This window comes from Felis catus, chromosome B3 (assembly GCF_018350175.1).
Source record: "Felis catus isolate Fca126 chromosome B3, F.catus_Fca126_mat1.0, whole genome shotgun sequence".
Taxonomy (NCBI): Eukaryota; Metazoa; Chordata; class Mammalia; order Carnivora; family Felidae; genus Felis; species Felis catus.
In genome coordinates, this window is record NC_058373.1 from 144,844,136 (window position 1) to 144,866,219 (window position 22,084).

General features: G+C 55.8%; 1 protein-coding gene, 1 long non-coding RNA gene and 1 other non-coding gene across 13 annotated transcripts; 1 reads left to right on the plus strand and 2 right to left on the minus strand.

Moving 5' to 3' along the window:
• Nucleotides 1-205: 205 nt before the first annotated feature.
• LOC102901183 lies at nucleotides 206-17,019 on the minus strand. 11 transcript variants are annotated; one of them, XM_006933146.5, is made up of 13 exons: nucleotides 16,602-17,013; nucleotides 14,824-15,133; nucleotides 12,141-12,702; nucleotides 11,534-11,654; nucleotides 9,507-9,599; nucleotides 8,511-8,611; nucleotides 6,697-6,789; nucleotides 6,222-6,354; nucleotides 4,589-4,702; nucleotides 4,168-4,323; nucleotides 3,610-3,734; nucleotides 2,948-3,039; nucleotides 206-874 (listed from the first exon to the last, which is right to left on the minus strand). In XM_006933146.5, the coding sequence occupies exons 2-12, from the start codon at nucleotides 15,050-15,052 to the stop codon at nucleotides 2,967-2,969; spliced, it is 1,800 nt and encodes a 599-aa protein (XP_006933208.4). In that variant the 5' UTR covers nucleotides 15,053-15,133; nucleotides 16,602-17,013; the 3' UTR covers nucleotides 206-874; nucleotides 2,948-2,966. The 11 variants fall into 11 exon arrangements, 7 of the variants coding, with proteins under 7 accessions (XP_006933208.4, XP_019689225.3, XP_044916509.1 ...); XM_019833666.3 differs by having other exon boundaries at nucleotides 11,534-11,657; nucleotides 16,602-17,012; XM_045060574.1 differs by lacking the exon at nucleotides 9,507-9,599 and having other exon boundaries at nucleotides 16,602-17,012.
• On the plus strand, nucleotides 9,596-14,295 carry LOC123386215. The gene is made up of 2 exons (XR_006600029.1): nucleotides 9,596-9,760; nucleotides 10,351-14,295. It is a non-coding gene; the product is annotated as an uncharacterized LOC123386215 (long non-coding RNA).
• On the minus strand, nucleotides 15,941-16,047 carry LOC111561063. Its single transcript, XR_002743431.1, has one exon. It is a non-coding gene; the product is annotated as a U6 spliceosomal RNA (small nuclear RNA).
• Nucleotides 17,020-22,084: the final 5,065 nt, after the last annotated feature.

Consider the following 22,084-nt stretch of genomic DNA (forward strand, 5'->3'; position numbering starts at 1 on the left):
CTCTCTCTGCCCCTCCCCTGCTTGTGCGTGCTCTCTCTCTCTCAAAATAAATAAATAAAATTCAAAACAAGGAACTACAGACCCAAATTGCACAGTTCTTTTACAATATATATAAAAATACTACCTATCTGAGCCCAGGGGATCCGCTAAACACGGTGTTTAAATTCCTATGCAAGGTCGAGGTCACAGACCACAAACACAGATGTACAGGAGCTACTCTTTAATTTTCCTGAAAGGAGAATGAGGACAAGAAGGACCAAAAAAAGGGAAAAAGGGAAATGACTGCTTCCAACTCTAGAGTTAACCAGAGGCCTGTCGGCTGCGATTTATTCGCGTAGCCCGGAGGCAGCAGTACCTGAACGTCCACCCAAGACATTTCCTGCGACTGCTCTTCTGACACCAGGTGTGGGGGTCTCCACACCAGGCAAGTGTCCAGGTGTGCAGACACAAGTTAATTCTGATAATACATCAGACAGCAGCTGGGGCTGTAGGAATCTTGAAGCTCTCCTCACTCAAACATCTGGGGTTCACGTCCATAGCCCTGGCTGGGTCCTCAGTAGAGTCGCTGGCTGGGACACCTGCACGTGGCCTCCCACAAGGCCTGGCCTACCTTATAGCTTGGTGGCTGGGTTCCAGGGTAAATGCCCCAGGCATTCCTTCTGATAGAAGAGTCCAGACTTCGGAAGGATTGGCTTCCTCCTGAATATCAGGCTGTCATTTATGAAGTGGCCACTGGGTGGGCACTGGGATCAGGGGCACCCAGATCCTTTGCCTTAGGTAGCTGCTGGAGTCACACAACTTCCACAGCCCGAGGTTCCCTGAAGCTACTGCTCACTTCCACCTCTGTTCAGGGCAGTCAGGGTTCTGCCAGACCCTGGGGGGACAAAGACAAATGTGGTTGGTCCTCTGCCATCAAGCCACTTGCCAATGAACAGACAAGACAGCTCTTGGCCAGAGGAAGACTGTGATGTGCATCTTGGGAAAGAAAATGAGCAACACACTTGGCGGCCTGAAAGGAGAAGAATTTCGACAGATGGGAAGGACACTCCAGGTAGGTGGAACAGAACATACAAAGATGTAGAGACAATCTGACCAAATATCAACAATTTCATGTGAGTCAACCAACAGCAGGCACATGGGTAGGAGAAGAGCCCAGTGCAGCTAGATCAGTGGTTCTCAAAATATATTCAGTGGAATCCCCGGGACCTGAGATCCTTCAGGTGACCTGTGAGGTCAAAACTTTTCATATGCCCCTTTTGCTGAGTGGACATTTAACACCAATGGCCCAAAAGCCATGGCGGATAAAGTTGCTAGAACCTTGGCCCACACCAAAGCAGTGGCACCAAATTCTACTAGTGTCCTTCACCACCATGTACCCACGGGAAAAAAAAAATCCAGTTTCACTTTAAAAAGTGCTGATAAAAGAGTAAAAATACTTACTCTTGTTAAATCTCAATTTGTGATTTACACAAAATTTGTGATGCATAAATTTTTAAGATCCCACATGCAGAAATACACAGTTCATACCTGCCCCTTGTATTGCACAGTGAAAGACAATGGCCGCCCTGAGGAAAAGCACTTGTGCAATTGACATTTGAGTTACAAGCTGAATTAGCTACTTGTTTCATGGAACACCACTTTTACTTGAAAGAATGACCCATGGACAGACTGTTCAGTTGTTGATGGCATGTTCTTGGAAATGAATGATGTGAGCTGGCCACTTCAAGGTAAAAACAACGGATGGTGTTTGTTGCCAATGATAAAATTTTGAGCTCTCGAGCAAAAATTGGGATTTTGGAAAACTTGTGTCTCCACTGTGAGCCTGGGATTCCCAACAGCTATAGACTTTCCTGATGAAACTGATAGCTATGTTAACAAAGGTGCTTTATGGACAAGGTCTGATAAAACATGCTGACATCTAGATCCACATCACTGTGTGAACCTGTGTTTGCCAGGTGACAAACACTCTATGCTACAACATCACATATGGGTAGAAGAGCCATTTCAAAGTGCAAAGTAGACCGAGGGGTTTTACTACAACAGAGCATGCAAATTTCATAAAATTCATCAAGCTGGTTTCAGAATCTACGTCCTAATCTTTAATAAACTACCACCTGTCCAGGAAAGGTGTGATATCAAAGCAGACTGGCCATAATTTCCTAAAAGAGGCATTAAAATACCCTCTCTTTCCCCAATAGTAACTGGTCTATGAGAGGATGGACCTTCCTTATATACTCCAGCCAAAACATGTCACAACACATTGAACACAGCAGCCAATAAATGAGGATCTACCTGTCTCCTAGTAAGCCAGACAAAGATTTTGCAAAAATATAAAACAATGACACCCATGTTGTTAAGTTTGTTGTTATTATTGCAGAAAATACTTAATTTCTCCATTTAAAAATCATTATTTGCCATAATGTTAACATGTTATGGGTTTATTTTTTTAAATAAATTCATATACCTAAATTAGTGTTATTCTATATAAATGTTAATTTATTTTCAAATCTATATATTCACATATAAATAATATATTGTCATTTACTTTGTTTCTAGTGATTTAATAAATACTAATTTTCCATTTTGATGAATTACTATTTTAACCAATATTGTAGATGAATTACTAAATATTTATTGGCTTTAATTTCTAATATGGTAACTCTTAGATTTAACCACGTAAGCTACAGCACTTAAGTTCAGTGACTGTTCAGAGTAAAGGGGTCCTGAGATCAAGATGTTTGAGAACTGTGCTCGAGAGCACAAGGTGCGGGACCCAGGCTGGCCATGCCACCTCTGCTACGGCAACTGGACCTTGATCCGGCTGTGCCCTTTGACCTGGTTCCCTCCACATCTCCAGAGCCACGGCCCTGGCCACCCTGCCCAGGGCTGGACCCTGCCCTATTGCCTCCCCTGGAGGGATGCTCTGGAGACTTGCACCCTCAGTCACCTGGTGCAGAGCTGGGGGATCAGCAGCAGCAGCAGGATCTTCCCTTGACCTCAACCTCCAAGTCCACAGAGCTGCATGGCTGGTCCTGCATGCTAGGGAGTGAGGAGAGAGCTTCTGTGCACCTGTGAGTCTCTGGGTCTGTGCACCTGTGACCACGGGGTCAGAGTACCCAGGAGTGCCCACCAATGAAGTCTAGAGCAGTATCTTCCAGGGCGGCTGGGACACTAGCACATTCCCCAAGTCTCCACCCGCTCTTCCCTCCGGGGACCCCTAGGCGACCTACCAGGGAGCCCTGGGAACTCTAGGAACGGGTCAGGATGGGAGCACTCTGAGGGTGGCAGGGAGACCAGCCTCCCTTAAGACCCCAGGTGAGTGATGGTCCTGCACTGCCTGCCGTGTTTTGCTGGGGACTCTGGGCAAGTCCTTGCCCAGACCCTTGCTCTCAGGCCTCAGTTTCCCTATCTGGGAATAGGGGTCAATGAGCTGTGAGACTCCAGCTTAGGGTTCTCGGTCTCTGGCAGCTACTGACCCTCCATACCCAGGGGCCCATGCTTTGGTGCGGCCTTGCCCCCACTGGGGCCCCTGGCAGCACCCCACCTCCGCAGGCTCACCCGTCCCCCTCTCTACCAACCCCCTCCCCAGCCCCTTATTCTCCTTCGTACCTCAGATAACCTGGGAATCTGTCCCTGAAGGAGGCCAGCCAATCATCCACAGTCTCCCTGCCCTTGTTCTCACTGAGCTGGAAGATCCCCAGGATGGGTTCCTCTGGGATGGCCAAGCCGGGACCCTGCCGGGAGCAGCTGGTACGTGAGCATGGGCCCTGTGTTCCTGGCTTCCTGACTCTCCGGAGGACCCATTCCCCTTACCCACCTGCAGGCCCAGAGCCCAGGTCTATCCCTCAGGCCCCAGGGTGGGCGCTGCTGGTCAGGGCTGCCTGGTCCCGCCAAAGTTACCTCCTGAGCTCCCCACACCTGTCCTGGGAGGGCTTGCCTCCCCCCAGCTTGCGACATCCCAACCCTATCTCACAGTGTCGCCGTGGAAGCAGGTGGCCCCAGCCTTGTGTGTGGGATTCGAGGCCCAGTGCCAGCAGGTCTGAGTGTGGTTTGGGCGAGGACAGCACACCCAGCCCAGGCAGGGGGCCGGGAGAGACGAGAACCGGAAAGGGAGGACAAAGCGACTCCCTCCCAGCACCTGGCCTACCCGAGGGGTCCACGGCTCACCCCGTGCTTCCTGAAGATGTTGTCCAACTTCCAGATGTCCGTCTCCACCTGAGTCCTCAGGCTCCCCCACTTCCTGGGCGCCAGCATCCTGAGGTGGGTGGCCAGGGCCTGGACGTACTCCCCAAAGACCACCATGTGCAAACTTTGCATGATGCTCTGCTCTCCACAAGACAAGATGGAGAGGCCCGAGTGAAAGCTGTCCCAGGACACGGTCTGGCTGGCCTTAGCGGTGCACCCTCGGGGATGGGGGTGGGGGGGGCGGAGAGGCGGATGCTACTCAAACTCCTCCAGCACGGGTCTGTGGAGGGCCTGTCCCCACCACCAGCCACATCGAACCCCTAACCGCCGGGTTCCAGGGGTGCCTGCTTCAGCTCCTCAGGGTGACCGCCAGCAAGTCAGTCCCCCCGAATCGGCCTCCTACCTCATACACGGGAGTGGAGTGCAGGCTGGGACAGCCCTCCAGGCCCTGCCACAGGGACTGCAGAGCCTTGACCAGATCCCTCTCCTTCCTTCCGAAGTGGCCCCTCAGCAGATTCTGAGGACAGGAGGGTCGGATGTCACGGGGGCCCACGGTGCCCAGGCCGGCCGTGCTCCCTCCCGCCCTTGCCGGTCTCCTCCAGCCTCTGGGCCCCCGCCTCGCCCCACTGAGGGCACAGTCCTGGGCCAGAAGCTCACCCACTGTCTGTCCCAAAGCTCTGTCTACCCTCCTCCTGCCGATCTCTGAGAGCACCCCAGATTCAGACTGCAGCCCCTGACCCGAGCTCTTCCCTGGAGCCCTCCTGAGTCCCCCCGCGTCTCTCCCCTTTGTCCCCACAGGACTGGCCTGGCACCAGACCTCGATGACGCTTTCCCTCCAGATCAGACTCCCAAGACACGGGACCGGGGCCTGCTCAGTTCTCAGTGGACGCCACAGAGGATGGGCAGAGGGGCAAAGCCAGCCTCCTCGGTGTTACCAGGGTACCTGAGCAAGTCCCGTCCCCGCTACACCCCAGCCCTCCGGCGCCCCGTCTGCATGACGCAGCCTCATCGGCACCATCTGTAAAAGACGGTGCCAACGTCCAATCCATGAGGTCCGCCTGCCTGGAGCTCTGTGTGGAGAAAGACCCCGGGGCTCCAATCGGGCCAGAGCAGAACGGAATGCTGGGATTGAAGCCATGTCTGCCACAGCCCAGGGAGAGGCAAGGACAGGCTGCTGGTCACCCTGGGAGGACCAGACCTCCCCAGGGCTTGCCAGGTGCTCAACTCTGCAGAAAATCCAATGGCAGTTGTCTCAGGAGCCGGTCCCCAGGGGGAAAATGAACCACTGGCTAGAACTGCAGGAGTGGAGACCGACCACCAGTACCTCCCATCTTCCACCCAGGAGGCCCCCATGAGGACAGGGCCCTGAACCCCTAATCTGAATGGAAAATTCCCTCCTGTGGTTTCCACATCCTAGGAGGCCACCTCGCCCTCTCAGGGCTTCGGCTCCAGGGTCAGCCTCTGGGCATCCTCGGGGACCTCACCCTCTGGTGTGGCAGCCACAGCTCAGGGGGAGACAAAGCCGGGCAGGCACAGCGGCTCTGGGACACAGTGAAGGGACTTCACCTGCCTGGGAATGCAGCCCGGTCAGAGCCGGGGTGGGGAGAGGGGGGCCAATGTCAGGCCTCAACTGGCCTGGCAGGAGAGCAATCACACAGGTGGAGAAAGGAAGAGGCAGGTCTGGCCAGAGGGGACAGAGGGAGGTACCCTCCATGAGGAGGGGGCCAGGCCCCATAAAGTGGCAGGGAGGCTAAGCTAAGCCCACTCATCGGACAGGACCCCTACCTCAGGTCAGACAGGAAGCTGGCCCTGCCCCTCTGCTGCAGACAGAGAAGGCAAGCTGGGGAAGGCGGGGGGGGGGGGGGGGGCCTGACCAGGAACATCTCTAGCCCATTCTGTCATTGCTGCCATGTCCCTCCCCAGCAAAGGCTCTGCTGGGCTGGGCAGAAGTCCAGGGAGACACGGGCAGGAGCCTTCTGCCTAGGTTTTCTAGGAGAAGAGACCCCACGCCAGTGCTGGGGCAGGGATGGCATCACCTGGCACAGGGCTCTGACTCTAAGCAGGAGGTGGTCCCGGCTGTGGCCCTCAATGGCGTGGATGGCACCCTGTACCGCGGTCACCAGGTCTGCAGGTGGAAAGCATGCCTGACTCAGCTCCTGCCACGTTTTCCTGTTGGGGTAACCAAAGGGGGTCCGTGGGGCCTGGCCCAGAGCCCTGCCACAGCCCCAAAGCTGCAGCACACCGGCCACACCCCTGCGCCTCTGTGCACCCTGGGACAGATGGGAGGCTGACGCTCCCTCATTTCTGCTGCCGTTGCTGTCTATCCCATCCCACTGTTTTTTCTCTCTGTACTTATAGACTGTTGTATCCACGTGCCTTAAAATGCAAAAGGTACAGTGGAAAACTCCTCTCCCCACTTTTTTCACAAAGGACAGTAAATCCGGATCGTCCACTGCCTAGCCTGCCGGGGCCCACCGGCCCCGCCCGCACCCGGGTCACGCCCCCACGCACCTGAGGATGCAGCAGTTTCCCAGCAGGTGCACCTCGGGGAAGGCCCCCGCAGTGGCGTTCTGCTGCAGGAAGTGGACAGCCTTGTCCTGGTACCTGCGGGGTAAAGCGGGAGATGCAGTCCCTCCCACCAGCCGCAGACCCCGCCCACCGGCCGCAGTCCCGCCCACCAGCCGCAGGCCCCGCCCACCAGCCCCAGCCACACAGGCCGGGTCCCTTCTCTGCTTTAACGGCCGCCTCGTTCACAGAACCACAAACGTGGGTTGCAGGGACCGAGATGTTGACAAGGCAGCCGGGGTTTACTTGGGCTGGCTCCGTGCCAGACCCGGCAGCCAGATGCTTCCTAAAGACATTTTCACCGAATGCCCTGGAGGCCCGCTGGTGGCAGATGCTTGAGAACAGGATGGGGGTGGCTTTTCCCGTGGACTTGGAGCTGCGTCAGTGCTGTATCTGAGAAGCCCTCCCTCCCCGGCGGGTGAAGGGGAAGGGGGGCAGACGAGGCCGTGCCCTCCAAGCCCTGGGAGCGTCGGCTGAGGCCTGGGCGTGCTCTCAAGAAGGGGAGGTCGGCACCCCACGCCCGGGCTGGGCCACTGAAGCTGCTCCAAAGCAGAGAGTAGGGGGAGGCTCCGGACAGCACACACCTCTGCTCCCCAACAGCAGGACAGAAGGGGCGCCCTCACGAGTCTGAGTCCCTAGAACACAGATCAAACTGGCGGCCCAGCAACATTTTCTTAAACATTTAAAACCTGGCTGATTTCACCTAACAATCCATATCCCTGGCCTCTCTTAAGTAACCTGCCTCACAGCCGCCCTTTATGGAGCCTGGCCCAGGTGAACACAGCCACTTCTGAAGTCTCCGGAGAAAGGGGCCTCGTGATGTGGTCTACACCGCGCTGTGCCCAAGGCATGCTTCTTAATCACAGGGGCCCAAGGACCCTGCAACACTGAGCCCAGCCCCAGCCCGCCGGGAAAGAGGCAGAGTCCCCACCCAAATCCTTAGCCCGGGACAGAGCTGGGTGTGTGGCTCAGGACTCTGACAGTGAAAAGCAGAGGAAATGGGGACACGGGCAGTCTTCCAGGTCCCTGGCCAAGGTTAGTAACCAAGATCATTTTTTATTAGTTATTTATTGGGGGGAGGGGCAGAGAGAGAGAGAGGGAAGGAGAGAGAGAGAGAATCCCAAGCAGGCTCCAGGCTCAGTGCGGAGCCCAACATGGGGCTCGATCCCACAAAATATGAGATCATGACCTGAGCCAAGATCAAGAGTGAGACACTCAACCGACTGAGCCACCCAGGTGCCCCAAGATAATATTTTGATGAAACATTTTAAAAAATCAAAACCGATCCAAAACATCCAGAATGAGCAAAACATGAAGTTTTAGATAAAGACAGAATTCGACTTTGCATGCTCATGACTGCCCTGCTGGGCTCCCCCTTCCTCCCAGTCCTGCTGTCCAGTACGGGAGCCCCAGCCCCAGGTGGTGTTTAAAGGTCAATTAACTAAAATTAAGTAAAAGTTAACTGCAGTCCCTCCATGGAACTAGCTTGACAGCCACGGGAGGCTGGAGACGCCATGTCAGAAGGTGCCACCATGGGACGTCTCCGCAGTCACCCAGGGGCTGCCTCCAGAGCCAGGCGGGAGGTGGAGCAGGCCAGACTGGGGGCACCCAAAGCCAATGCCCACCCCTTGCCCTGCTTCGGGAACTGGCCAAGCACCCGGTGGCCCGCGGGCGGAGGCTCGGCTAGCACTCTAACTGGGCTTCTGTGGACCCAGACACCCATACCTCCTTCTCTAGGCAACGACCACCTTTTCACTTACCTGTTCAGAAACTTTGAAAATATTTCCAGAACCATGGCTTGAACTTGGCTAGTGACCGATGGTCCAATGGGTCTTGCTGCAATTATGGCTTCTTCCAGCAGCTGCCAGTCAAAGCAAGTGGCCTCTCAGGGGGGAACCCAGGGACCAATGACACAGCCGGCGGACCCTGGGAGACCGTGTCCCCCCCAACTCTGTTATAGGAAGGGCTGACGCGCGGGAGCTGCACCCACACCCCTCCGCCACTCTGCCCGCTGCCGGTGGCACAGAGCAGACGCCTCCCGCCAGGCCCTCACTACCCCTCCTGGCCCCACCTGTGTTGCAGGCCTCTCTCCCTCGAACCCTCCAGTCAGCCTGCAATCAGACAGCCTGAACGACCTCCTCATCCCCACGCATGGCTAGGCTTCTCCTGTCTGGCCCAGAGGCTGCTGCCACCCCTCCCCCCCCACGAAGCTGCCAGCTCCCCACCTGACACTCTGAACAGGGCTTCTTGGCATAAAGGCCTTGAGGATGCATAACATGTTTTCTCCCTCCAACTCTGAGCAGTCAAGAGAAGCAACAGAAACTCCCAGCACAGATCCTCTTTAAAAAAAAAAAAAAAAAAAAACCTCCCCCTCCCCACACACGGGGTGGCCTCTCCTCCGAGGCCAAACATCCCACACCCCCATGGCTGCTTGACCCTCTCGTCGAGGCATCCCCAGACACTGGTCTCTCTGCAGATCCTACCTGAGGCCCCGGGCAGTCTCGTGAGCTGAGACATTCCAGGAGGAGGCCTGTCTCCTGAAGATGCGCCCTGCAGCCCAGCACTGGGACCCCATCTGTTGTGCCTGCCGCCCTCAGTCACTGACACCGTCCTTGCCGCACATGCGCCCGGCCACCCGTCAGTCATCGCCCCCCAGCACCCCATCCTTCCAGGCACCCCCCACACACACACCAGGCGGGGCGCTCAGGAAGGGGCCAGGGACCCACGTGGTGGGCTGGAAAGACTCTGGCGAATACCTGGAAGATTTCAAGGAACGTTGGGTGGGAGAACGGGGCCCACTTTTTCTGATCGCAGATCAGGACATTTTCTAGAGTCTCCTCCAGCCTTTCCTGCCCAGAAAACAGTAAAAGCAACTTTGATCCCCAGGCTTCTCTCCAGGGCTCCGCCCCAACTGAGGACAGGAGAGCGAGGAAGAACAAGAGCCCGCCCAGGAACTCCCCCCGTGACCGGCAGCCTGAAATCCGCCCACCGCCGAGGGACCCAGTTCTGAGTAAACCCTCCCCTTCACAGCCCCCGGCCCTCTGTGCATCAGCGTCTAGATACACCCCCCTCCTCGATCCTGGCCAGGCCATCGCTCCCATCCCCGTCCGCTCATCTGCCTGGGGGCGATGGGCAGCTCCCACTCGCGGACAGCAGAGCCCATCAGCGGGCGTGGGCTGAGAGCTGAGAGGGCCGCCAGGGTCCAGAGACACACAGTCTGGGGACACAGGGACCACGGACCACTGGGGACCAGGTTGCACCAGGGAGACCCAGGGCCCTGGAGATCAGCTCCTGGCCAGAAGAAACCTGAGTGTGACCTCTCAGGCCCGACCCCGGGCAGTGACAGAGGCTGTCCCTAGCAGGTCCCCCCAGGGGAAGCTGTCCTCCTCACCCGGCTGGCCACACGGCCAACACAGTGCGGCCGGGGGAGGGGGGCGTCCTCAGGTTGGCTGCCCAGACTCCCACTTGGGTCTCCTTCCTAGCCCGGGTACCTCCATCTGAAGGCCCCTGGCGGGCCGTGGCCTTCCCATCTGCGGAAAGGGGCAGCCTGGCAGCTGACTGTCTCCACCAGCTCAGCCCTCGGTGCTTTTTCCCTCCTAGCCCTGCCAGAAGCTGATGTCTGGCTGCCTGCCCGACGCCACTGACGGCAGGTGCTAGCCCTCACCCGACACGGGTGCCCGGCATCGCGCCTCTCGCGGGCATCGCCGCGCCACGACCCGGAAGGCGGCACCGTCGCTTGCGCTCTGGCTGCCCGTCTGAATTGCCCACCGGACACTGCAGCGCAGCCCTTGACGGCTGGAGCGTGGAACAGCGAGGAGTGGGAAGCCCCGTCTTCCCTGATCCGGCCCAAACTGCAACGCCACGGTTTTGGGGAGAGCCGTGAAGGACAAGGGGCCTCAAAACTCAGAGCCCTGAGTTTGCCGGCGAGGAAAAGGCTGGGCACTTACGCGCCAGCTACTGGAAAATTCCCGTTAAGCCGATACCGATTCTCCACCTCATGGTCGTAAAGCTTAGTTTCTCGGTCTGTTAGCTGAGATAGGCAGAAAGCTTCCCTGCATCCCAAAACATCTCTTCCGCCGGTTCCCGTGACACTAGACGTGTCTGTGCCACGGCCAGGGATGCCGTTATGGGAGGTCACGTCTGTTAAAAGCGATCATAGGGGCGCCTGGGCGGCTCAGTTGGTTGCACGTCTGACTTCAGCTCAGGTCACGATCTCAAGGTTTGTGAGTTCGAGCTCCGCATCAGGCTCTCTGCTGTTAGCACAGAGCCCTCTTAGATCCTCTGTCTCCTTCTTTCTCTGCACCTCCCCCACCTACACTCTCTCTCACAAATGGATAAACATTAAAACAAAAAAAAGGCCATAGTAGGAAATTGCGACGTCCCCTTAAGTCCTCTCCGTCTGCCAAGGATTAACCGTATGCACCCACCTTGGGGCAGCTGGCTTTCCACCCGAGGCTCGCCGGCCCTGCTCTGTAGCCACCAGTGTGGAAGTGGCCAGACTGCGCTCACTGGTCAGGACAGTGACCTCTGGTCCGGCGCGCTCTCTCTGGGCCCGCGATACGCCTCACACCTCAGACCCACGGCACGTGGTTACTTCCCACGTGACAGTGCTCGAGGGCCAGAATGGGCACGGCATCACCCCTGCAGCCCTAAGAGTGGACTGGGGCTCTGGCTCCAGCCCACCATCCGGGGCCCGCCCCGGCCCCTCCCCTTCCCTGTTGTCCCCCAGCCAGATGTGGGACAAGGAGACCTCTGGGTGGTGGAGACTCCTGGATCCATTTACCTGGACCAGCCCCACCAGCTTCTTCTGCACTTGGGACATCCAGGTCACAAACATCATGGAGTCCAAGAGGTACCCGGCCGTGGGCTTCTGGGAGGTGGAAGGTGCATTCGGAAGCGTCTCCCTGCTGGGTTGGAAGGAACCACGAGGGGCGCAGAGCTGAGCTGGGGTTGGGGGAGGGACTGGGCTGCGGAGGACAGCTCAGCGCTAAGGGCAGTGGACTCCAGGCCGGGCCTCGCCCCCTCCCCAGCCTGTGCTGCCCGCCCCTCGCCCCTGCACAAGGCCCAGTGACTAGAGAGGGCAGCTGGGGTTGAGAAACCAGAGCCAGAGGCTCTGTTGGCGTAGACCAGTCTCTGGTCACACACAAGTGTGGACCGTGAGCCCCCCCCCCCCACACACACACACACAAAAACACACCCTAACATACTAACGCACGGGCACATATACACGACAAGCACACTGACACACATGTGTCCCCGAGGCTGGGGCTGCATCTGCCTTCTCCGGCCACCAGCCCCGCCCAGGTGGCCCCTCGAAAGGCTCTGTGTCGACCGCAGCCCTGGCCTGGGGGCCCTCACCCAGGACCCCAAGCTCCTCCAGGAGGACTCACCCCAGCTGCCCAAACAAGGTCGTCCTGCCCCAGGCATACAGCACGCAGCAGCTGTTCCAGCTGGTGCCGCAGGAGTGCTTGAGCTCCAAGAGGCGGCTGAGGAGGACCTCCTGGAAGCAGGTGCTGTAGATCGTCCAGAGGCGGGCCCCCAGCCGGCTCGCCCTCAGCAACCCCAGGCCCTGTCTCACAGCCTCCTTTAGCTTCTCCAGGAAAGGGCCCAGCTCGTCCCTGGGGTCCCAGGTGGGCACTCGGGCCTCAGCGTCATTTCTCAGCAGCCTCTCCAGCTGACTGCCCCAGGTGGCGACTGTGCCGTCCTCGAGGGTACCGGCCTCCGGGCTCGGGGGCTGGTCCTGTGTGTACTCCACAGTGTCCAGCACCGCCTGGAGCTTCAGCTCCAGCTCCTGGCCGAGCCTGACGCCCTCCAGAGCCTGCTGGACCACTTGCCACATGCTCTGGGCCAGAGCCTGGTACTGGGGGCCGCAGTCCTGCCCTTCCCATGCTGACGCGGAGACGCTCAGGTAGGCTTCCAGAAACTTCCCCTCCTGCACCAACTGTTGGAAGCCTGGAAGAAAAGAACCCAGAAGGATGGCTCAGCGGAGGGACTCGGAAGAATGGGGGAAACCGGGGAGGGGGAGGGGCGCCCGCCCAGGATTCTTCCCCAGAGTAGGGTGGGTGTGGGCTGAGCTGGTGTCCGGGGAACCACGCACGAAGATGAGGCAGTGGCTTGAAGAGCCTTTGGGGACGGGGCTCCTTGCGGCCAGTCAGGATCAGCAGGGCACGAGTTTGTACGAGGGTCACAGAAGACTGGTAGGCTTTCCACCGTGTCCCCCTTGCAGCAGGAAAGCTTAACACGAGCGGTTCCTTCCCATGAGCCTCTAAGCGCCCAGGGCGACGCACGGTCTGCGCTTTCATCAGCGGTGCATTGTCAACCCGACATCGAGGCAGCAAAGGCGCTTTCCCGACCAGAGGCACGGACAGGGGGGTCCAACAGAGGTAGTAGGAAATAGTGTCAAAGGAATGCCCATCAGGACCACGTGGAGGGCTCGCTGAAGCCCAGGTTGGAACGTGCATCTGGGACAGGGTCCCAGGGGGTGCCAACAGTGCTGGTCCTCTGCCAGGAGGGAGGGATGTGAAGGGAAGAATTCCGCCTTGGGTCCCAGAGGAGCCTCAGCAAGACACTGCGGCCTGTGGCTGCAGGAGGCAGGCTCTGATGAGACTCAGATGGGAGAGAAGAATTGGGAGACAGGGCTGTCCAAAGCACTTGAACACTTGGACACTGATTCTTATGGACTTCAACTTGGAGGGGCAGTTTTGAACTTTAAATCCTCCCTGGAAACTTCAGAACGAGAAGGCAGGTACATTTCAAGTTGGGGCGCAGAATGCCTTCCTGTCGTCAAGGGCGAACGCATGCCCCTCCCCCCATTTCCTATTCTTCCTTTCTCGTAGCAAGAATGAACGTGTGATGCCAGGAGCTGGGCAGCCGTCTTGGGCCACGAGACGGGAACCCCATGTGGAGGATGGTGGAGGGGTCCGATGGAGGGGTCTGGGTCCCTGATCGCAGAGGAGCCCTGGACCACCTACCCAAATCTTCCATGGGAGAAGCACGTTTTATCTTGCTTTATCTTAAGCCACTGTTTGTTGGGCGTCTCAGTGAAAACAGCTGAACTTATAACAATACGAAGAGCTGAGGAGGAGTGGAATGTGGGATGGAAATTATTTTGCCCCAAGCAGGACAGCCTTTGACAGCCTTGAGCTATTCTGAAGGTGGAGATTCCCTGTCTACTTCTCATAGATGGCTCCCTGTGGACAGGCATTAATTAGATTGGATGCGGAAATAGGAACCGTGACCCCTGGAATCTCTGTGCTGTCACCAGGTGCAGGGGCTACCTGGACATCATTCCCCTTCCTTCCAGAGCTGTGCCGTCCAGCACAGCAGCCCCGAGCCACCCGTGGTTACTGAGCACTGAAAACGTCAAACCTGAGCTGTGCTGTCAGCGTAAAACACACACCAGATTTCCAAGACTTAGCAGGGGGCAAGAAAAAGAATGTAGCATACCTTAATTTTAATACCGATTGAACGTTGAAACATGTTGAAATACTACCTTAGCTCTATTGGGCTGAAGAAAAGATATTACTAAAGTTAATTTCACCCGTTTCTTTTTCAATGCTTCCTGTGACTCCTGAGAACTTGAAATCACCGCCCGGCTCACACTCGGTCTCCTCAGACAGCACTAGCCTAGAATATACTTGCCCCTCTCCCTCCAACATGGGATTCTGATTTATCCCACACCAACCTGGCTCCTTTCTGGGCAGGGGGCCATGATCCGCACCCCCCCCCAAAACAGAAGACCTGCCCTTACAACGTCCTGAGGTCTCGACTGCGTTGCTATTTCTTAGCAAGAATATTGGCGGGGTCGGGCCGGGCCGGTTCGCTCTGTTCTGGGGCTTCCCTCACCCCCCAGCACGCGTCAAAGCCCCCGTGCGCTTAGCAGCCCGGCCCCGTGACGGCTGTCGTGTGGCGGGGGGTGATGGTGAGCAAGCCGGCCCCCCTCCCCTCGTGGGGCCCTCCAGGCCCTCCGAGTGACACCCAGGAGGGTGGCACGCCGCACGTATTGAAAGAAAGGCCGAGTGAGCAAGCAAAAGATGGGGAAACAGTACAAAGATGCGAAGACAATACCCATACCTTGGGAGGTTTCGTCCAGAGGAATGACATTCTGGGGCCCTTTGTTTGTGTGCAGTCCTTTCAGAAACCCGGTAATCCTCCTTAGGTTCAAAGGATGTCCTCTGGGCTGTTGTCTCGGGTGCCCCTGAGGCTCAGCCAGCAGGATTTGTCCACACTCGCTCCCAGCTTCTTCCCCTCCGAGCCTGGATTTCCTCCTGCCCCAGAAGACCTTCCTGTGGACTAGATCCATCCCACTGCTCTTGTGCCTGGCAGCGGCTTGGCCCCACCGACACCTGGCACAGCCTCTGAGTCACGGGGCGTGTTTCTCTCTCTGCGAAACGAAAGAAACAGGAGGAAGTGGGTGACTGCCAGAGAAATTTCCTCTTGTGTTTAAAAATATGGCTGTTAATGCTTTTGAGAAGTCCCCAAATCTCACTGCCCAGGGCAAAGAGGTGGTAGTCTCACTGTTTAGTCCAGGAATGTTTCCCTGGCATCTTGAGCCAATCCCAGGTCGGAGCAAAGGCTGGGAAGTTGGGGCAGGGCACGTGAAGCCTGTGGTCACAGTGGACCCCCATCACCACCACCACCACACTCCCACCCCACCGTTGCTGTCAAAAAGTGAGAATAAACTCTTGTTTGGATTTTTGAATATTTATTTATTTTGAGAGAGAGCGCGCAAGCAAGTGGGGGAGAGGCAGAGAGAGAGGGAGACAGAGAATCCCCAGCAAGCTCCGTGCTGTCGGCACAGAGCCCGACGTGGGGCTCGAACCCACAAACTGTGAGATCGTGACCTGAGCCCTACCTGGATGCTTAACCGACTGAGCCGCCCAGGCACCCACTTGTTTAGATTTTTTAAAAGTCTGTCATTTGGGGCGCCTGGGTGGCTCAGTCGGTTGAACATCGGACTCTTGGTTTCGGCTCAGGTCATGATTTCACTGTGAGTTCAAGCTCCGCTTCAGGGTCTGTGCTGACAGTGTGAGCCTGCTTGGGATTCTCTCTCTCCCTCTCTCTCTCTCTGCCCCTCTCCCACTTGTGTTCTCTCTCTCTCTCTCTCTCTCTCAAAATAAATAAACTTGAAAAAAAAGTCTGTCATTAACAAAGAAATTACTCATAGCTATTTTTTTTTAAAACAGGCTTTAAAAATACAGAACACTTCCCAAATTTGTGTCATCCCTGCACAGGGGCCCTGCTCATCTTCTCAGTGTCATTCCAATTTTAATGCACGTGCAGCTGAAGTGAGAGCTCTTTTTTTCATTATTATTACAGCAAAGCACAGACAACATAAACTTTACCATTCGAACCATTTGTAAGTGTACAAGTCAGGGGTATCGAGCAACACCCTTCCAGTAAGGTCTGCAAACATCACCACCATCCATCCCCAGGACTTTTTTTGTCATTCCAAACGAAAGCTGCCCCCGTTAAATGTGAACTTCTGTTCCCCCGGCCCCGGCTCCCGGAGACCACCCTACCTGCTGTGTCTGTGATTCTGACCACTCTAGGGACCTCACATAGGTGGAAGCATGCAGTGTTTATCCCTCTGTGACTAGCCTAATGTCCTCAAGTTTCATCCTTGACGCAGCAGGTGTCAGAATAATGCTCCATCGTATGGATAGACCCGCTTTGTTTGTCCACGTATCTGTCCGTGGACCCTTGGGTGGCTTTTGGCTACTGTGAATGATGGTGTTCTGGACACGTGTGTGCACGTGTCTGTTCAAGTCCCTGCTCTCAGTTTGTAGCTCTGGTTTCTTTTTCACCGACAGAGGAAGTATCACAGCTGTGGTTCCGAAAGCCTCACGTACCTTGGACGTGCTCACTGCCCGAGTAGGTGGGTGGCATCCTCGAGAAGCCACCGCTCGCCTCCCAGGAGGCTCCACGGGGACACTGCCGCCAGTAGCATCGCCCAAACCCTGGGGCGGCTTCTGTCCAGTGTGGTGTGAGGTAGGGATCCGGTGCCATCTTTCTCCGTGGGGAGAACCTGCTTTCCAGTGGTGGTTACCAAACAGTGTCCTCTCCCCCGTGCCCTGATTTGACAGGCCAGCTCTGTCTCCTGCATCCAACATGGAAACTTGGATCTGCAGCAACCCAGATGGCAGCTTTAACCACTAGCCAGAGAGCTCCGAGGATACATTCAGAGTCCCCGACCTGGACCCCATGTATCCCATGGGAGTTTCCTGTTGCTACTGTAACAAATTACCACCAGCTTAGCGACCTAAACCATGCAAGTTGCAAGTTTTCTTTGCTGCTGTTCCAGAGGTCAGAGATCTGACTGGGCATCTCTGGGGTGTGTTCCTTCCTCCCGCAGCCCTGGGAGGGAACCTATTTCCTGCTTTACCACCCTCCTGATGCTGCCCGCGCTCTTAGGCTCACAGGCCTTTCCTCCAGTCTGCAGATGCAGCAGTGGCTGGCTCGATTCTGGTCTCAGCTCTGCCTCACTCTCCCCCTGGCAGGGACCCTGGGATGACATCAGGCCACGAGACAGGCCAGGGTGGGCTCCTCTGTGAGGTCAGCTCATCAGCAACCTTATTTCTGTCGCATCCTCCGCTCCCCCTTTGCGGTGGAAGGGGGAGCCGTCAGGCGGGCATCGCTGGGGGGGCGTTATTCTGCCTACAGCACACCCCCTTGGGAACAGCCTCCCCTCTCTCCTCAGCTTCACGGTGTGACTTCCCAAAGCACTCAGCATCTCCACGCTCTAGTGGCCAAGGGCAGGCCGCCAAAATGGCGTGTTGATTGTTTTACATTGAAGCTGCTTGGGAAGCTTCCGGTATAAGGTCACTGAGACCCTCCCCTGTCCCCAGAAAGCAGGATGTAAACCTCCCACATGAAACGTGTCCCGTCGGTACTGAGAAGCAAAACAACACCCTTATCACCAGAGACAGAAAATCTAGAGCCAAGAAGGCCATAGCGACAACCATGTTATGTTCTGCTGATCTCGTACCTCGGTCCAAATTCCACTTAGAATTCTTTACTAGTCAAAGCTCCCAGACACTGAAAGAGGGACCCTTTCACACCACTGGTGAGAATGCAAACTGGGGCAGCCACGCTGGAAAACAGAGCGGAGGTTCCTCAAAAAAATTACAAATAGATCTACCCTACGACCCAGCAATTGCACTACTAGGTATTTATCCACGGGATGCAGGTGTGCTGTTTTGAAGGGACACAGGCACCCCCATGTTTATAGCAGCCCTGTCAACAATAGCCAAAGTCTGGAAAGAGCCCACATGTCCATCAATAGATGGATAAAGAAGATATGGTATATATACACAATGGAGTATTATTCGGCAATCAAAAAGAATGAAATCTTGCCATTTGTAACTATGTGGATGGAACTAGAGGGTATGATGCTAAGCGAAATTAATCAGAGAAAGACACACATCATATGACTTCACTCATATGAGGACTTTAAGACACAGAACAGATGAATATAAGGGAAGGGAAGCAAAAATAATATAAAAACAGGGAGGGGGACAAAACAGAAGAGACTCTTAAATATAGAGAACTGAGGGTTGCTGGAGGGGAGGTAGCTGGGGGCATGGGCTAAATGGACAAGGGGCATTGAGGACACTTGTGGGGTTGAGCACGGGGTGTTATATGTAGGGGTTGGATCACTGGAATCTACTCCTGAAGTCATTGTTACACTAGATGCTAACTAACTTGGATGGATGTAAATTTTTTTTTCTTTTTTTTTTCTTTTTTTTTTTTCTTTTTTTTTAATTTTTTTTTCAACGTTTATTTATTTTTGGGACAGAGAGAGAGCATGAACGGGGGAGGGGCAGAGAGAGAGGGAGACACAGAATCAGAAACAGGCTCCAGGCTCCGAGCCATCAGCCCAGAGCCTGACGCGGGGCTCGAACTCCCGGACCGCGAGATCGTGACCTGGCTGAAGTCGGACGCTTAACCGACTGCGCCACCCAGGCGCCCCAGGATGGATGTAAATTTAAATAAACAAACAAACAAATAAACAAATCTCCCAAACACCTGTTTTCTTTATCCTGCCAATTTCTCAAAATTTAGTGCTTCTCTGTCTAAAAGTACAGAAAGTCTAAAAGAGACCCGTCTGGGTCTCTTCCTTAGGTCTCAGTTTTATATTAGGCCTCCGTGCACACAGAACAAAACTTTGGGTTTTTTGTCCCGTTGACCCATCTCACGTTAGCTTAGTCTTGAGTCGAGCTGGAAGATCCCCGAGGTAGAGAAGAATTCTTTCTTGCCTGCGACACGATCGCCCTCGCCCCTTCAGGTCCCCTCCCCCACCCAGCCGGACGGGTCCCGTGTTTCTCTGAACCCGGTTCCACAGCACACTCCCACGAGCCTTGTCCTTAGGGACTCAATTCAACATTCTAGAACAGTCCTCCATTTCGAGGACAGCGCCTTGGTTTCCGAGGACCATCTGGCTCATTTGCCATTCCCTGTGTTCCTACTTCCTGCTCACAGAGACGGAAACACATGCATATCCACACTTAACTAAGGGACACAGAGCTCACAGAACACAGCGAGCGTGCAGAGATGTTGGCATTGCCCTAAACACACACCACAATATCCCCCTCCCCACGTGTTGCAAAACAGGGCCCCTGTCCGGTGCCATGAGGCAGGTGCTACTTTATAGATATGCAGTGAGACAAGGAGATGGCCTGAGGCCCTGCAGCTGGAAGGTTCTAGAAGGGGGGGGGGAGGGGAGCCAGCCCCACAGGCAACTCCGGAGCTTCTCCTCCTAGAAATGCTGGGGGGGGGGGTGCTCCCAGAGAATCCTTTTTTTCCTGATGCAAAGACTTTTGGGCTGTGAATATGAAGCATGCTGTATCCAGCATCCAGAACCAGAAAGATACTCCCACAGCCTGAAGGGAAGTCCGTACAATGTGTCCCCCCGGGTCACCTGCCTGGAGCGGAGCTCTCGCAAGGCGCTCGGATGAAAGGGGACAAACTTCAGCGGCCGCAGGGAGGCTGCCCTGGAACCCTGGCACCCTGCCCCCAGTTCTCTACGAGTCCGAGATGAACATGATCAGCAGTCAGAACAGGACTGTCTCCAGTGGGCTCGGGCGGCCAGACCTCGGCATCCTGCCCAGGTCTGGAAGCTTGGGCATGAGGGACACCTCGGTTCTGGGGACTCCCCCACCAGCAGCACAGACCAGGAACCTCGAAAGCCGTAGAGCCTCATGAGTCACACGTCCAGGTGACACAGAAGAACTGGTGGCCTTGACGAGGCTACGGGAGAAGGGGTGGGCAGAGGGGCAGGGGGCGTGGACAGAGGACGAAACCCCCTCAGTCGGGCTTAAGGCCACCGAGAGGAGCCACCGTCCCTGTATTAGGTGCCTCGCTCCTGTAAACTGACCAACTCCCAGCTTAGAAGCCTCCTGGGGACAGAAGGTGAGTCTGCCAGGCTGGAGAGAAATCTCGGAGAATCCCAAAGTTTCACTTTCTGTTTTGCTTTTCCTGTTTTTCTGGAGTTTCTCAGAAACCATTTGGAAGTTCCCTTTGTCTCCCCCACCCCCTCAAATCACATCCTAGTAGATGAGTTCATGTGAGGCAACAAACGCCCTCTTCATGGGGTTTCCAGCCTCTTACGAGACTACCCAGGGTCCCAGCACAGCTGCCCACCCGAGTGGAATGTCCCCTCCCTCTTCTCTAGTTCAAGGGGCGCCTGGCAGGTTACACGGGCCCCTGCTGGACTCCAGCTCACACTGGCAGCCCCGGGAGGGAGAGGCAGCCTTTCTCTAAATGTCCCCTCGCCTCCACGCTGCTGGACACCACCCCGAAGGGGTCCCAGGAAAGCCCCAGCCTGAGCCAGCTGCTCGGAACCCCACCGGCGTGGCCACAGCTCCGGGGAGCTCAGGACAGAGTGCGGCAGCCGCTGCGAAAACTCGAGCTGGGCGCCGTCCCCACGAGCCTGAGGGCTTCCCCCTAACCCTCCGGGGCCCGTTCTCTCCCTTTACCAACTAGCTTCACCAGACAGATCGGAGCGATGCACCCCTCCTTTTCTAGCACCAGACGGTGGAGCTTAGAACCCCGCCGTCCACGCGTGGTTCCCATGCAGGGGGGCGAGGGGGATGTGCCAGACCCGTGAAGGTGTTAAATGCACGCACCCTCAGCCCTAGCAATTCCACTACGAAAACTTCAATATCCTGACAGATCCAGACTCCCCCCACAATCCGGACCTCGGCACCTTTATAAAAGCTGAGGCCACGTACAGGCTGGAACGCACCTGGAAGGAACCAGCCTAATAAACTGTCTACAGCAGTCAGACCAGTTGGAGCTCCCACAGCCACTGACGGCGATGAGGCTCACCTCGAGACGCACAACTCAAGGAAAAGAGCCAAGGGCAGCGCACACACAGCTTTTAGAGGTCACCTTGGCGGCCTGCTCGCGGCCCACCTTCCTCTGTCTTCAAGGCCGGAAGGATCGCATCCCTAACCTGTCATCACCTCTCTCCCTCCGACCACAGGTGGGGAAGGCCGTCCACCTTGAAGGACTCATGATGCCACTGGACACCCTTAATCACCCCTGCACCGTCCCTTTCTCCATGTCGCGCATTCACGTCCCAAGAATTAGGGCGAGAATATCTTTACGCCTTGACCGCTATTACTCTGCCAACCAAAACAGTGCATCCTAAAGGCTGCTTGTGGTCATCTACAGGGAGAGTCCCCATTCCTTTTCGTGGGTACATCCTCTTTAGCCCTCCAAGGACGGACCACAGCCTACTCAACCGTTCCCTTCTGTGAGGAAATAAGTGGAATTTTCTCTTGAATCCACTTTACTATAAGCCCAGTGGAATCCCAAACACACCCTTGAACATTTACCAGCTACTGATTATACAGCTGAAACAAATATTTTTAGTAAGCAGCAAATTCTACACTGGCTCCCTGACCCACAGAATAAAGGTTTCCGGATAGAAAAGACTTCACTAGAGGATGAAACAAATGCTGAAGGGAATCCTAGGGATGAGGGTGTCGTCAAAGACAGAAACACAGTCCCATCTGACTCTGGGCAGAGATACCCTGCCGGCCAGTCCCCAGTGCTGCTAATCACACCCCTTGATACAAAATCCTCCCTCCCAGGGCACCTGGGTGGCTCAGTCAGTTAAGCATCCGGCTCTTGATTTCTGCTCAGGTCTTAATCTAATGGTTGATGAGTTCAAGTCCTGCCTCAGGCTCCAAGCTGTCAGTGCAGAGTCTGCTTGAGATTCTCTCTCTCTCTCTCTCTCTCTCTCTCTCTCTCTCTCTCTGCCCCTCCCCGGCTCATTCTCTCCCTCCCCCCCCCCATCTCTCAAAATAAATAAATACAACTTAAAAAA

Bases quoted from the DNA above. Each gene is read 5' to 3' on its own strand.
- LOC102901183 (XM_019833666.3), bottom strand. From the start codon at position 15,052: ATGGATCTAGTCCACAGGAAGGTCTTCTGGGGCAGGAGGAAATCCAGG. The intron at 8,612-9,506 runs GTATTCGCCAGA...TTTGACTGGCAG, and splicing joins CGTTCCTTGAAATCTTCCAG to CTGCTGGAAGAAGCCATAAT. The intron at 3,040-3,609 runs GTACGAAGGAGA...CTCACTCCCTAG, and splicing joins AGATTCCCAGGTTATCTGAG to CATGCAGGACCAGCCATGCA.